The sequence below is a fragment of the Gadus morhua genome, chromosome 22, assembly GCF_902167405.1.
Source record: "Gadus morhua chromosome 22, gadMor3.0, whole genome shotgun sequence".
Lineage (NCBI taxonomy): Eukaryota > Metazoa > Chordata > Actinopteri > Gadiformes > Gadidae > Gadus > Gadus morhua.
Window position 1 is genome coordinate 7,855,871 of NC_044069.1, and position 12,908 is coordinate 7,868,778.

General features: G+C 42.5%; 2 protein-coding genes across 3 annotated transcripts; both read left to right on the forward strand.

Moving 5' to 3' along the window:
• Nucleotides 1–22: 22 nt before the first annotated feature.
• Nucleotides 23–1,599, forward strand: polr2k (RNA polymerase II, I and III subunit K). Its single transcript, XM_030348066.1, has 4 exons — nucleotides 23–138; nucleotides 355–423; nucleotides 1,151–1,243; nucleotides 1,492–1,599. The coding sequence occupies exons 2-4, from the start codon at nucleotides 363–365 to the stop codon at nucleotides 1,512–1,514; spliced, it is 177 nt and encodes a 58-aa protein (XP_030203926.1). The 5' UTR covers nucleotides 23–138; nucleotides 355–362; the 3' UTR covers nucleotides 1,515–1,599.
• A 1,281-nt stretch (nucleotides 1,600–2,880) lies between these two features.
• Nucleotides 2,881–12,889, forward strand: spag1a (sperm associated antigen 1a). Of its 2 annotated transcripts, XR_003974426.1 has the most exons (8): nucleotides 2,881–3,304; nucleotides 4,392–4,491; nucleotides 5,926–6,078; nucleotides 7,205–7,362; nucleotides 9,663–9,804; nucleotides 10,328–10,454; nucleotides 10,689–10,926; nucleotides 11,021–12,889. XR_003974426.1 is itself a non-coding variant. In XM_030346302.1 (7 exons), exons 1-7 carry the CDS (start codon nucleotides 2,956–2,958, stop codon nucleotides 10,812–10,814), a joined length of 1,155 nt encoding a protein of 384 aa, XP_030202162.1. In that variant the 5' UTR covers nucleotides 2,881–2,955; the 3' UTR covers nucleotides 10,815–12,889. The 2 variants fall into 2 exon arrangements, 1 of the variants encoding a protein (XP_030202162.1); XM_030346302.1 differs by having other exon boundaries at nucleotides 10,689–12,889.
• Nucleotides 12,890–12,908: the final 19 nt, after the last annotated feature.

Genomic DNA, 12,908 nt, shown 5'->3' on the forward strand with positions numbered 1-12,908 from the left:
GGAGAATTATTTCAGCCAATCAAAACACACTTTGTTGCGAGGTCAGTGATTGGTGTACGCATGCGCGGGCAGTACAGTGTGCGATTCAAAGAAAAGTAAATAACTATCCAGTCCCTATACTTGTGTTGTATCCCTCAGGTATGTTATATTTCAAATTAAAAATTATGATTGTAGGTTTATAATAGATTTATACAAGAGTTTAGAGTCGCTGTTTATGGCTCGGAAAACTGACGTTATATTTCCGTAGCCATATAGCACCACCATGCTTCTCTGTGCTTGTGGATGAGACGATCAGAAGTCCACAAAACGGAATCATCTTGAACGAAACATTGAATAAAAATGCGTCCCTTTTAGGGTCAGGCATGGATGCCCAGAAGGACGTTCAGCCTCCCAAGCAGCAGCCCATGGTGTACATCTGTGGAGGTAAAATAATGGTTGCATTGTTATGATGACTTGGTATTTTTCTCCTGATCGTCGTAAAAGGGTAGAATGATATTGTGGAGGTTTGATTTTCAGACCACAATAACGGTGTGCATTAAACAATGTGTATTGATGGACGGTCATATAATACTATATGATCATATTATATATTACAGTACACTCCAACATGTTTACAACCCATTTCATTAAATTCAGGCCATGTTTAATAAAAATAAAGTGTTTACCTTGCCAGGAAGCATATCTATTTTGTAGCTGTAATCTGTCTTAAATACAGTACTGTGTGATGACTCGTGTTCTGTGAATAGAACTATATATGACATCCTGTGTCAAGGGAGACTGTTGTTGACCATTATATATATCTATAATGCCATATAACGCTGACATCAAAGAACCAGGATGCTAGAATGAATCAAAAGCTGACCTCAAATCTGACATCATGGTTTGAATATATATATATAAATCTACTCAAAGTATGGATCCTTATCTACAAGATGATTTTACTTTGTTATATGAACCTGTAAGTCTGTGCTGTGACCTCTGGTGAAAAGCACCAAGTGTATGATGTGTTCAGGTCCATGCAGCCCACAACCATGTCTCCCACAGATCCATAGACTCTCAAAAGGCCTTTTCTATCTCTTCACTGAAGCCTCTTTTCGGACTCCGCGCCTGTGCCATGTTGAGACTTTGATGTTGTTCTTCCGTCCCGCAGAATGCCACACAGAGAATGAAATAAAGGCACGTGACCCCATCCGATGCAGAGAATGTGGTTACAGAATCATGTACAAGAAGAGAACCAAGAGATGTATCCTTTCCTAAGTGTGCCAGTGTATTCTGTAGATTGAATGTGGGTTAGACCTTACCATCTATTACAGAAATCTGAAAATACTTTTATTCCCAAAATACTACAAAATAAGTTTTTTGTTCTAACATTACTAGTGCATACAATCTCTGTGTTGACATGAACCAGAGACGTATGAGGTTAAACAATCAAATTGCTGTGGTTGATTATAGGGTTAATAAACAATGTTAAATTCCTTAACTCCTATACAGTGGTTGTATTTGATGCCAGGTGAAGAAGAAGAACCAACTCTGATAAAAAAATTGTTTTTGACGTTTCTTTTGCAGTGTATGATGTTGTAAATAAAATTTTGAACACCCCGCCCTGACATTTACTAGACCTGGCCACAAAGTTTCATCAAAAAATTTAAATTGTTTCGACAGTAAAGTATTGACAGTGCCATAAAATAGATCTTCTGTAAACGTTGCGGTATTCTTGTTTAAGCATACCTATTCATACTATCCCATATTATTTTGACCTATAAATATTATTATAGGTAATTGGAATAGTTAAATAAAGAGCTATTTCTTAAAGCTGGGACAGGCAATTTATTCTAGAATAATTTTGTGTCGACATCTTGACCTCGCAAAGCCAACAATAAGTCTAATGCTCTGACAAAACCAAACAAAATCCAGTATCAGTGGCTGTCCCAGACTGCTTATAAGCCTTTCCAATCGGATACCTGCACGCTAGCTGGCTACCTGTGAGCCCTCTGCCCCTACATTCATCGCGCGTGAACAGAGTCCTCCCACAGCCAACCTACTGCTAAAGCTAGCCAGCTGGTGACGTTTTGGGGGAGTGGCTTTAGAGGTTTGCATGAAGGGAGAGATGGGATGTTTTCGGTTTGGTAATTTAAAAAAGCTAGTTTACTCTGACTGGTTTCTCCCAATTGCCTACCCTGATTTAAAGAGGTATTATGAATCAAATAAACACATAAAGGCACAGATTTAATTCCCAAACTGTCAATACAAATGTTTCACATTTAATTAACTCAGAATTGCTGATGGGTATTATTCCATGTACAATTTCCACGCTGCTGACAAGGTCCAAATAGTCCTTACTCTACTCACTAAAATATGATCGCTCTTTCCTTACCATACCTGGCAAGAACAGTAGGCTTATCTTAGCCTGTCAGAATGCTCATTATTTATTTACTTGAACAAGACACTGTTGGTTCAAGAAGCCAACTTGAATGTGGTGTGCAACGCATGGCCAAGCAAGACATAATTGACAAAACAAGAGATCAGTATACTCGGGAGATTGTGGATTTGAAATGATAGATTAAAGACATCCGACAAGCGCAATCTACATTTGCATTCACAACAATTGGGTTCTGCGGGGTTGAACACTCTTCTGATAGCTCAGCTGCTCTGGTCGTGTTGACATTTGAGGCTTAGGTTCTCCCGTTCAGAGGTCTCCTACGCTGCACCACTGCAATGCTAAAACCCCTCCCCCCCTTTGGTGTTGTCATGCCTAAAGCCTCAACCCAGGATGGGGTGGGGGCGTGTCCCAAAGCAACGCCCTCCAATAGGAGAGAGGATTAGCTGCAGCTTGTGGAGGAGGAGAGCCTGGAGGGGGGGGGGAGGAGGTGGTGGAGGAAGAAGGGGAGGCGGTTAGAGCGATAGGAGGTGCGTGAGGGAGACGTTGTACACCCTCTGCAGAGGGAGAGTGCAGCGATGGGTAATGCGCAGGACAAACCTCCTGGTAGTGGAGGAGGGGGGGCCAAAACAGACCATGCTACGCCAGGGAGAGGTAGACGAAGCTGGGGTCCCGGAAGCACCACACACAGGCCCCCGGACAAGGCACCGGTGGTCAACGGTGCCCAGGCAGGAGGTGGACATACCGGGGGACGGCCACCACAGGAGGTCCCCGTGGTGGACACGAGCCATCTGGACGCCCCGGCGGGAGCCCTCCCACCCCCTCTGGCGCGTTTGAAAAATGAGGGGAACCAACTCTTCAAAAATGGCCAGTTCGGGGAGGCCTTGGAGAAATACACCCTGGCCATTGATGGATGTGCCGATGCAGGTAGTGTAGGAATAGACAAAGTTGAATCTGTCAGATGAAAAGTTTGTTTCTCTGCTACAACTGTCCCCTACTAACAGTGGATTGTACTGCCCTGTATTCAATTGAAAGATAAGGGCAAAGATGGAATTATGCTTAAGAAAGATAATACATGCATTATAGGTTTTCTGTGTAATCATTTCTAGAGATAGAGAAAAATATTTCCGATTTGAAAGGCTGTGTTTCTCCCAATGATGAAATGTGTTTCCCAACGATGAAGAATGATTGCTGTCTCATCTGAGACAGATGGACAGCACACAGACTGATATCAAAGCTAACTCCTCCTAGCATCTGTGTATCAGGTGGTGAAAGGGTATCTGAGAAGGGATCATCTGGTCGTTCATCTCAGGCCATGTGTTCGATTTCCGTGATGAATTGAAGCTACTTTAGTAACACAAGACACGCTTCCTACTTTCACCCTTAACTTCACCCTCGACAGCACATATTCAATGTACCACACTTGTACACACACGCACACATCTCAGGATGTTTAGGCATTCAATATAGGGTGATAAAATGAGTTATTCTAAACAAGTGGCTCAGAGAAGGACCTTATTTGGATCAGCATTTGGTTTAAGAGTTAAGTATTGCAGAAGTAAGAGAGACGCTGTGGCCTCCTACTGAAGACACAGTACGCTCCACTCTTAGGTATGATTGGCTGTTCCCGACTGAAATTTCAGGAGCTTCTGCTGCGTTTTAAAAGGCAGGGATCTGGCAGGCTATTTAACTGCACAAAGGGACTTTGTTGAGTATTAATATCTCACAAACACTTTGCATCTGGTCCTTTCTCTCAAGCCAGAGAGAAAGGGAGAAAGTGTGAGCGAGAGAGAGAGACCTCCACACAAGCTTCTCCAGCTACCTAACACAAGCTTAGCACGCATGTTTATTTTGAGTGTTTACTCTAGCTATCTACGCCCTGACCACAAAAAGCAACATTCTGATCTGGCTGTTTGCTCGCTTCGCCCCAAGGCCCTGTGGTTCGGGTCAAAGTTAAAGCAAGGCTCTTGTTCTTCTTGAGAGGGTGGAAATGTCCGTGTGTGTCCCGCTACAGGTGTTGAAAGCCCAGAGGACCTGGGGATCCTCCACTCTAACCGAGCGGCCTGTTACCTGAAGGATGGAAACAGTGCTGACTGCATACAGGACTGTACAAGGTACAGGCCTACAGCCCCTTCTTTGTTAACAGAGTCCAGTCGCTGTGGATTAGGCAACACTGTTACGAAACCGTCCTCAACCTGTTTTTAGGGGCCCGTGTCCGGATGTCTAGAGGTCGAGAACTATTTGTGATTACAGTTTAGTGCATCATGCTTCTCCACACATCAACTCCCGTAACATCAATGACTAGGGATGCCCTAGTGGATGTGTCTGCATTGCGCCAGGTAGTTGGCTTGTGGCTACGAATCATAGGCATGTATCTGTATAAATGGGACCTTTAGAAAACCTTTCAAACGCTTTTATTATTTTCAAAGGTTTGCGTCGTTAAAAAATGGCCCATATAGCTTAAAAGCAGTCAGCAATCTCCTGCAACCCCCTACGCACGGCGGGAGACCCCACACTACTCCTATGTTGTAAATCACTGCTTCAGGACTGTGTGTGTGTAGGTTTCAAATGGCTACCTACATGTATTGTGTGTGTGGTTGTCCTGGATGTGTTGGGATAATGTCAGTATAGTGCAGCTCCGACCGGTTAACCACACACGAAGATGACCTGCTATAACTATATTCTAACATGGAAACATTCAATGTACTTGCCACAGCCACCGATATATATGTTAGGTGGATAGAATAGTGGTCTGCCTATCAGTATATTAGCTGCCATGCCTGGTAATGCTTTAACCAGTTCAGGGGTAGCTGCGGTCTCCATGATTGGTCGTAGAGTGTTCTGTGTCTGGGTAAATCGGGATTTCCGGTCTCTAATTGGCCGATAATACCCCTGAATGTGATTGTAACAGGCTGTGGCTTTGCCCAAGGCCAAGGGCTTAACTAGCTGGTGTTTGTCAGTGAGTGTAACTGCCTAAATCCACTCTGGAAACTTAAGGGAGTAGAGGTCTCTACCGTCATAACTCACAGCTAGAGTTCTCCCCATAGACGAGAGTGATTGTATTCCGACCTAAAACACATCTATTAATCCAGGATGGAATATGTGACCTATATGTAAACATGCACGTCTGTATAAAGGCAAGGCAATTTTATTCATATAGCACTTTTCATACACGAGGCAGACTCAAAGTGCTTCACATAGAAACATCGTCATACAATAAAATGAAATAATAAAATATAACTATACTATATACTTTTTTATCTAACGAAAAAGTAATAAAGTACAATCGATATACGTAAAAGAAAATAAAGGAAAAGATGCATTATAGAAAGTGCAATGTATTTAAGATTTAGCAGAAAGCTAAAGCAAACGTGAAAGTCTTGTTTTAACAGTAGTATAAACCCACCAAAAGCCACGGTCAACAACGGTAGATGGCTCATACACAACATATGGTACGCAGAACAGAGCTTGTTGAGCCTCTCTCTATATATCCCTCTCTCTCCCGAGCGTTCAGTGTGTTGCTTCCTCTCTCTCCCTGATCCTCTTAGGGCTCTGGAGCTGCAGCCGTACTCCCTGAAGCCGCTCCTGCGCAGGGCGATGGCCTACGAGACCCTGGAGCGCTACAAGAAGGCCTACGTGGACTACAAGACGGTGCTGCAGATAGACACCGGCGTGCAGGCGGCGCACGACAGTGTTCATAGGTAAGAGAGGGAGAGAGAGGTGTACATACAGAGAGAGAGAGAGAGAGAGAGAGAGAGAGAGAGAGAGAGAGAGAGAGAGAGAGAGAGAGAGAGAGAGAGAGAGAGAGAGAGAGAGAGAGAGAGAGAGAGAGAGAGAGAGAGGTGGTGTACATACAGAGAAAGAGAGAGAGTGGTACGAAAGAATCAGAGAGAGAGAGAGAGAGAGAGAGAGAGAGGTACTAAACATACAGGAATAAAGAGAGTGGTACTAAACACACAGGGAGTGGGAGAGAAAATTAAAAGAACAGATAATAATCTGAATATAAAATATTCATTTTAATCAAATCTAGATGGTCTAGTAATAAAGCACTAGTTACATAAAACATCTCGAGGCATTAGTCATCCTTACTTACCTCTTTAAGTACATAAGCGTGCCATTGTGCAGTAGTCCTAATGGTCCACTGTGTGCATGCATTAAAGACATCAGTCCGATAACAGGTGTCCTCTTCAGGTTGGGAAAGAAGAGAGCCTTAGCATTGGAAAGATCTATGCGAAAATCTATACTTAATGCATCTTACCTCACTTATTCCACTATAACCCAAGCCATATCTTCAATGTTAGTGCATGGCATACAATTTGGGACGATTTAGTCCGAGAATGAGTTGAGGTTTCCTGGCATGGTGGTAAAATGTCTGTTTCTGGTATGATTATGTCATGCTGTTTAGATGCTTTCAATATGTAGTCTGTAGTCTGTACTCTGCATTACAGTTTGTTTATGGTTCACAAACTTCACCCAAGTGTCCTCAAATGGCTAGAGATTCACGAGTGTGAAAAATGTAAACCCATTTGCATTTGTGATACATTAGTGAAGTGAAGTACAAACACAAGTGCGCATATTGCAAGTGCACGCACAAACTCGGCAGCTCTAGGCTTCAACACAAACAAACCATAATTATGGGGACCAGCACCCTCTGACACACCATGTGCACACACACACACACACAAACACACACACACACACACACACACACACACACACACACACACACACACACACACACACACACACACACACACCCACACCCACACCCACACACACACACACACACACACACACACCGACCATGACGCCACGTCTCTTCTACAGAATCACCAAACTGCTGATCGATCAGGAGGGTCCGGAGTGGCGGGAGAACCTTCCGGAGATCCCCCTGGTTCCGATGCTCGTCAAGCAGCAGCACCAAGCGAAGCCCATCAGTGCCGAGCTGACCCAGGCCCGCGCCTCACGGGCCGCGAACGAAGAAGGTCAGTGACATCACTTCCTGTTCCAGGGGGAGGTCCCTAAACAGAGGAATGATCTGTGTGTGTGTGTGTTTCCTGGAAAACTGGGCAAGGCGAGAGAGGTTTATTGATACAGCGCTTCTTCAAACACATTTCAGAGTACTTTACAAGGGCAGAGATCTTCAATAACCGGATGAGAAGAAGAAATGCCAGTGCAGACATGCAGTTGAATAACACAAAATAAAAAAACGGATGAGACATCTATGATTCATCGCTGTTGTGACAGATGAAGTGCATGATCTTGCCTATCACATGGCCATAATACTGCACGACTTATGATTGCCCTGATGGTTCTGCATCTGTTGGCCGTTGAAAGAAGACCCCTGTTACAGCAGAAAATGGGTCAGCCAGAGAGCAGTCAGCATTCACAATCCTGCTGAGTAGCTGTGTGTGTGTGTGTGTGTGTGTGTGTGTGTGTGTGTGTGTGTGTGTGTGTGTGTGTGTGTGTGTGTGTGTGTGTGTGCTTGTGCGTGTGCGTGTGCGTGTGTGTGCGTGTTGGGGTTGGTGGTAGACACGATCAATTATGCAGAGGGGAAGGCCAGCTACACAGACTGTAGTGATGCCGTAATGGAACAATCCAGGTCAAGTTTCTTGTACAGGCTGATTCGGGCGCACCCACACACACACACACACACACACACACACACACACACACACACACACACACACACACACACACACACACACACACACACACACAGTTCTTATTATCTAGTCGGTAAGTCTGTTCTCAACATTTTAGCTGTCTGAGAGAATTTGTTTGAATTATCAAATTATTCTTTTAGCAATCACAATTTTGTATTGCTAGAAGTTATTGTTAAATCTTGATAACTTCCCATAATTTGTTACCGTTTTCGTATGGTGGCTTCACAAGTTATATGAACTGTGTGAGACATGGATATGATTGTGTAATAAGCAACACAAAACAATAGCTGCCGTTCTTGCCAGACTAGAATATGCCTGATTAAAACACAGAGAAGAAGCTAGACTTTGTGCTAATACAGAAAATGACCTCTTGTCCCACAGTCCTATTTGGAAGCACTTTTTATTTGCATAATACAATGATCCTATTCATGAGCTGAGTTGACACACATGTGGGGGGACGTTTGATCTCAAACACTTAAAGGCTTAATTCTGTAATGAATGTACGGGGCAAGGTTTTGGCATTAAAGGGTTAGCAATGCCTCTGTTTGTCAGTCACTTGACACTGTGGCTCTCTCAGCAACTCTTATAATAGGGAGTAAGGTTCTTCTCCGTTGACTGACAGCTTCATCGATCGTCCCTAACTATTGTCCATCGTGCCATTTGTTTCCACCCAAACACAATTGTAATTAAAAGAGAAGACAAAAAGCAATCTTTTAAACACTTTTCTCTTTATAAGCTTCATCCTGTCTCCCTTCTTTGGCTTTTTTGCGCCATCATGTAAGACCGAACCAACAGTTTGTTTTATTAGCAGGGTGTAATAAACCTATACAACTAATAATACCTTGAAACTATGAATACTTGGGTCAAGCAGGAAGTATTATTGAAATCGATATATATGTATATATATATATATATATATATATATATATATATATATATATATATATATATATATATATATATATATATATGTATATATATATTAGAGCTGTCAGTTAAACGCGTTATTAACGGCGTTAACGCAAGCCAAATTTAACGGCGTTAAATATTTTATCGCGCGATTAACGCAATGATTTTATAAAAAAAAAAATATATATATTTTTTTTTTCTTTGGCTCAAAACAAAGAAGCAGTAGCCTGACTGCTATGTTCAAATGACATTTGTTCAAAGCAGTCGTTTAATTGCACTATAGGCTCTTTTTTTGTATCGTCCTGTTTTGATCAGTGTATATGCCAATGTTGTTATCAATAAAAAATAATTTGCACAAGGCAAGCCGATGCACTTCACCATGTTGATAAGAGAATTAAAATGAGAAGAATTATGGGACAAAAAAATCAAGGGATATTTAGCATAGAAAAATAATTTGTGATTAATCGCGATTAATTAGAGTTAACTATGACATTAATGCGATTAATCACGATTAAATATTTTAATCGCTTGACAGCTCTAATATATATACAATATATTGCAGCCACTCCTATGGCGGGTCCATACTGTGGACCAACCAATAGAGCGACCTCTAAAGATGGCGCCTTCATCACCTTAGCGTTAAAATATAGCGTTACGTTAACTACCCATTCCCCATTGCTAATCCTGATTCTTATTATTCCCGAATACAGCCAGGAGAAAGGACACCCGCTTCACATTGTTAAAACATGAAGGCAACGACTTTGTGAAGCGAGGCCAATTCAGGGACGCCGCGGAGAAGTACAGCGAATGTCTCAGCATCAAGCCCGAGGATTGCTCGGTTTACACCAACAGGTAGGTCAGAAGCTCAGGTGTTAGCACCTGCACATTTAGGTATGCTATTTTTATACAGTTAAGCAAATAGAGAACCTATTTATTGAATATGTGCGAAATGTTTACTGCTGAAATATTTATCGACCACTGAGAAAGACAGTACAAACGGTAAATGCATAAATAGGTTTGTAGATTTAGGTGTAATTATCGATGTCACCAGAAGGGGGCACTAGAGGATCATGGTTGTAACACCTTTTAAGGAAGTTTGAAGTGATGAGTTTGTCTGGAAACTGAAACTGTAGAAAAGCATATCAGCGATTTGAAATGTGTTCAAATCGTTCATACTACCAAAAGTACATTCATACTAACAGGTAACTGTAGCATTATGAAATATGTTAATAATGTTAAATAGTCGTGAAATCCCTTTAACATATATTTTCCCTTATTATTAACATTTTATTTTTACCCTTTAAACATTTTCATCCATATTGGAACAAAAGCCAGGTCAAATGTAATTCACTCCCTGTATTTTTCTCTCTTTCAGAGCAATTTGCTTTCTGAAACTTCATCAGTATGCAGAGGCCAAAGAGGACTGTGACTCCGCCCTGAGTCTGGAGCCAGCCAATAAGAAGGCATTCTACAGACGCGCCCTGGCCCATAAGGGTTTAAAGGTACTGGTGTCATCCCATTGCCACAAACATGATGTCACCTCATTAAAAGGAGGATGATCTGACATTGAATTGTCCATTCAAATCAAACAAAGAAACGTTGCCTGTGCTGTGTGTTTAACAAACACTGGCAGAATACATGAAAGTACATTCTGTCAAAATAGATCTCGTCCCACGGTTTGTGTGTGTCCACTCATGTCTGTTCGTCTGCCTGTGGCCTTGTGTGTGTGTTGTCAGGACTACCTGGCGGCCAGCAGTGACCTCCAGGAGGTGATGGTTCTGGACCCCAACGTGCACGAGGCAGAGGAGGAGCTCCAGAACGTCACCTCGCTGCTCCGACAGAGCCTGATGGACAGACACTAACCACACACACACACACACAGACACACACAGGTCTCTCTCTCTCTCTCATTTCTAACCGGTCACCTCCCTGCTCAGACAGAGCCTGATGGACAAACACTAACCACACACACAGGTCTCTCTCTCTCTCTCTCTCTCTCTCTCTCATTTCTAACCGGTCACCTCCCTGCTCACAGAGCCTAATGGACAGACACTAACCACATACACAGGTCTCTCGCTCTCCCTCTCTTTGTGTCTCTTTGTCTATCTCATGTTTAACCGGTCACTCCCTGCTCAGTCTCAGACAGCCTGATGGACAAATACTAACCACACAGGCCGCATTATCTCCTTGTCTCGCTCACCTCCATTTTCTTTCTTGCCATCTCTTTCATGCTCTATAGCTTTCGGTCTGTGTCTCCCTCTTTCTCTCATGTTTAGTTTTTTGCCTCACACTTAATTGCTGATTCCTGTTCTCTCTGTCTCCATCAGTCGGGCCGGTCTATCCGTCTCTCTTTCTGCCGTCGATCAGCATCTGTCACTCCGTCTCTGTCCCTACAGCCGTCAGTCCGCCTCCCGCAATCGAATTCGTAATCGAATCATAATTCCGTAGGAATCGTCAGTCCGATTCCTCTTTTGTCTGTTTTCGCTCTCTCTCCCCTCTCTAATTTGCATTGCCTAAAAACTGAGACTAAAGGAAAACAATAACAATATCCACTAAACAAACTAGAAGATGTGGTTGCAGAGCCAATATTGAATCTTTCACTGTTGACTTTTTAGACTCGTGTGTGAAATGTGTGGAGGAGAGATGACCACGAGGGTCAATACTTATGTGAACTCTTGATTAACACGTCTAAGATCAACAACACGTCAAGCATCGTATCATCTCCATCCAGGTAGTGCAGCTTGTGGAGCGAGGGTGGAGCAACACCACCAGAGAAAAGGGCAACTAGGAGGTGGAGAAACAAGATGGCCCAGTGGAAGAAAAAATAAAAAGAGACTTTTTTCTGGCCGGACCAATCAACCAAGGGCTTGAGAGACAATGGTGAAATACAGATGATATATATATTTATCCGTCCATGGAGCAGCTTTTTGCAACTCAGCATCTCCGGAAACCTTTTGTACCATCCATCACGGAGTACACAGATCCCGCAGCAACGAGCTTCCCAAGGTCCTCGTGACTTAAAAAAAAGAACGGGATGAAAAAATGCCTAAGACACAATACAGTGTGGGGTTGGGAGGTGTTGTTGAATGACCCGTGGAGCAAAGTAAGAAATGTGTGCCTTATCAAGCTTCATCCGTTTCTCAGCGAATATGCCAACATTACCAGAACGCAGGCACAGTTTAGGGTTAATTTCAACCATAAAGTTTATGGTTAGGGTTTTGTTATCCCACAGAATTCCCTGAACGATGGTCGCGGTCGGTCTAAATATTTGTTTTCTTGCGTGTTGGATACACTCCTGCTTTGTTTCAAGTGATAATATTGAATTGCTTTGCACTTGTACACAATACGCTGCATTTTGCACTAGTGTGTACTTATGTTGTATTTTATGTTGTATCCGTGTGTCCTCATAATTCGTAAGGTTTGATGAACCCATGTCATCTATTTTTGCCCCCCAAAATTGGTTTCACCATCGCTTGCATCTGTAAGCAGCTTAAAATCCCTTTGGAATCCAAGCAAACACCAAACAATGATTTAACTTGTTAAAGAAAGAAAACATGCATGTTTTATTTTGGTTAATCAATGATGATAAACTTTGTGTGTGGGGATAAAAAACTTTTTTGGAAATAGTTTAAAACAAAGCTGACCTCCAGGCTGTCCCTGATTGGATAAGATAATCTACATGTACTGTACGATTCTGGGCTCAGGTTAAACTGTGAATGTAACCCATGATGGCTGCGTGATGTGTTTACACGTTTACAGTATTTGAGATCAGAGATTTTTTCCAATTCATGACTTCAGCCTCTGAATCTTAATTTTAGAAGACACGCAGAGGGGGAGTTTAATGTACCAAAACAAAAAAAAGAGAAACTTGGCATGGATTGAATGTAAATCATTTTGAATGCAAATAAATTGCATTGGGAATGCTTTGTAATGAGAAGTGAGTAAAGACTTTTTTC

What these genes read in the sequence shown, in the direction of transcription:
- spag1a (XM_030346302.1), top strand. Translation starts at nt 2,956, where the DNA reads ATGGGTAATGCGCAGGACAAACCTCCTGGTAGTGGAGGAGGGGGGGCC. An exon ending in TGCTCGGTTTACACCAACAG is followed by an intron (nt 9,805 to 10,327) that starts GTAGGTCAGAAG and finishes TCTCTCTTTCAG; the next exon opens with AGCAATTTGCTTTCTGAAAC. An exon ending in TGGCCCATAAGGGTTTAAAG is followed by an intron (nt 10,455 to 10,688) that starts GTACTGGTGTCA and finishes GTGTGTTGTCAG; the next exon opens with GACTACCTGGCGGCCAGCAG.
- polr2k (XM_030348066.1), top strand. Translation starts at nt 363, where the DNA reads ATGGATGCCCAGAAGGACGTTCAGCCTCCCAAGCAGCAGCCCATGGTG. An exon ending in CATGGTGTACATCTGTGGAG is followed by an intron (nt 424 to 1,150) that starts GTAAAATAATGG and finishes TCCGTCCCGCAG; the next exon opens with AATGCCACACAGAGAATGAA. An exon ending in CAAGAAGAGAACCAAGAGAT is followed by an intron (nt 1,244 to 1,491) that starts GTATCCTTTCCT and finishes ACTCCTATACAG; the next exon opens with TGGTTGTATTTGATGCCAGG.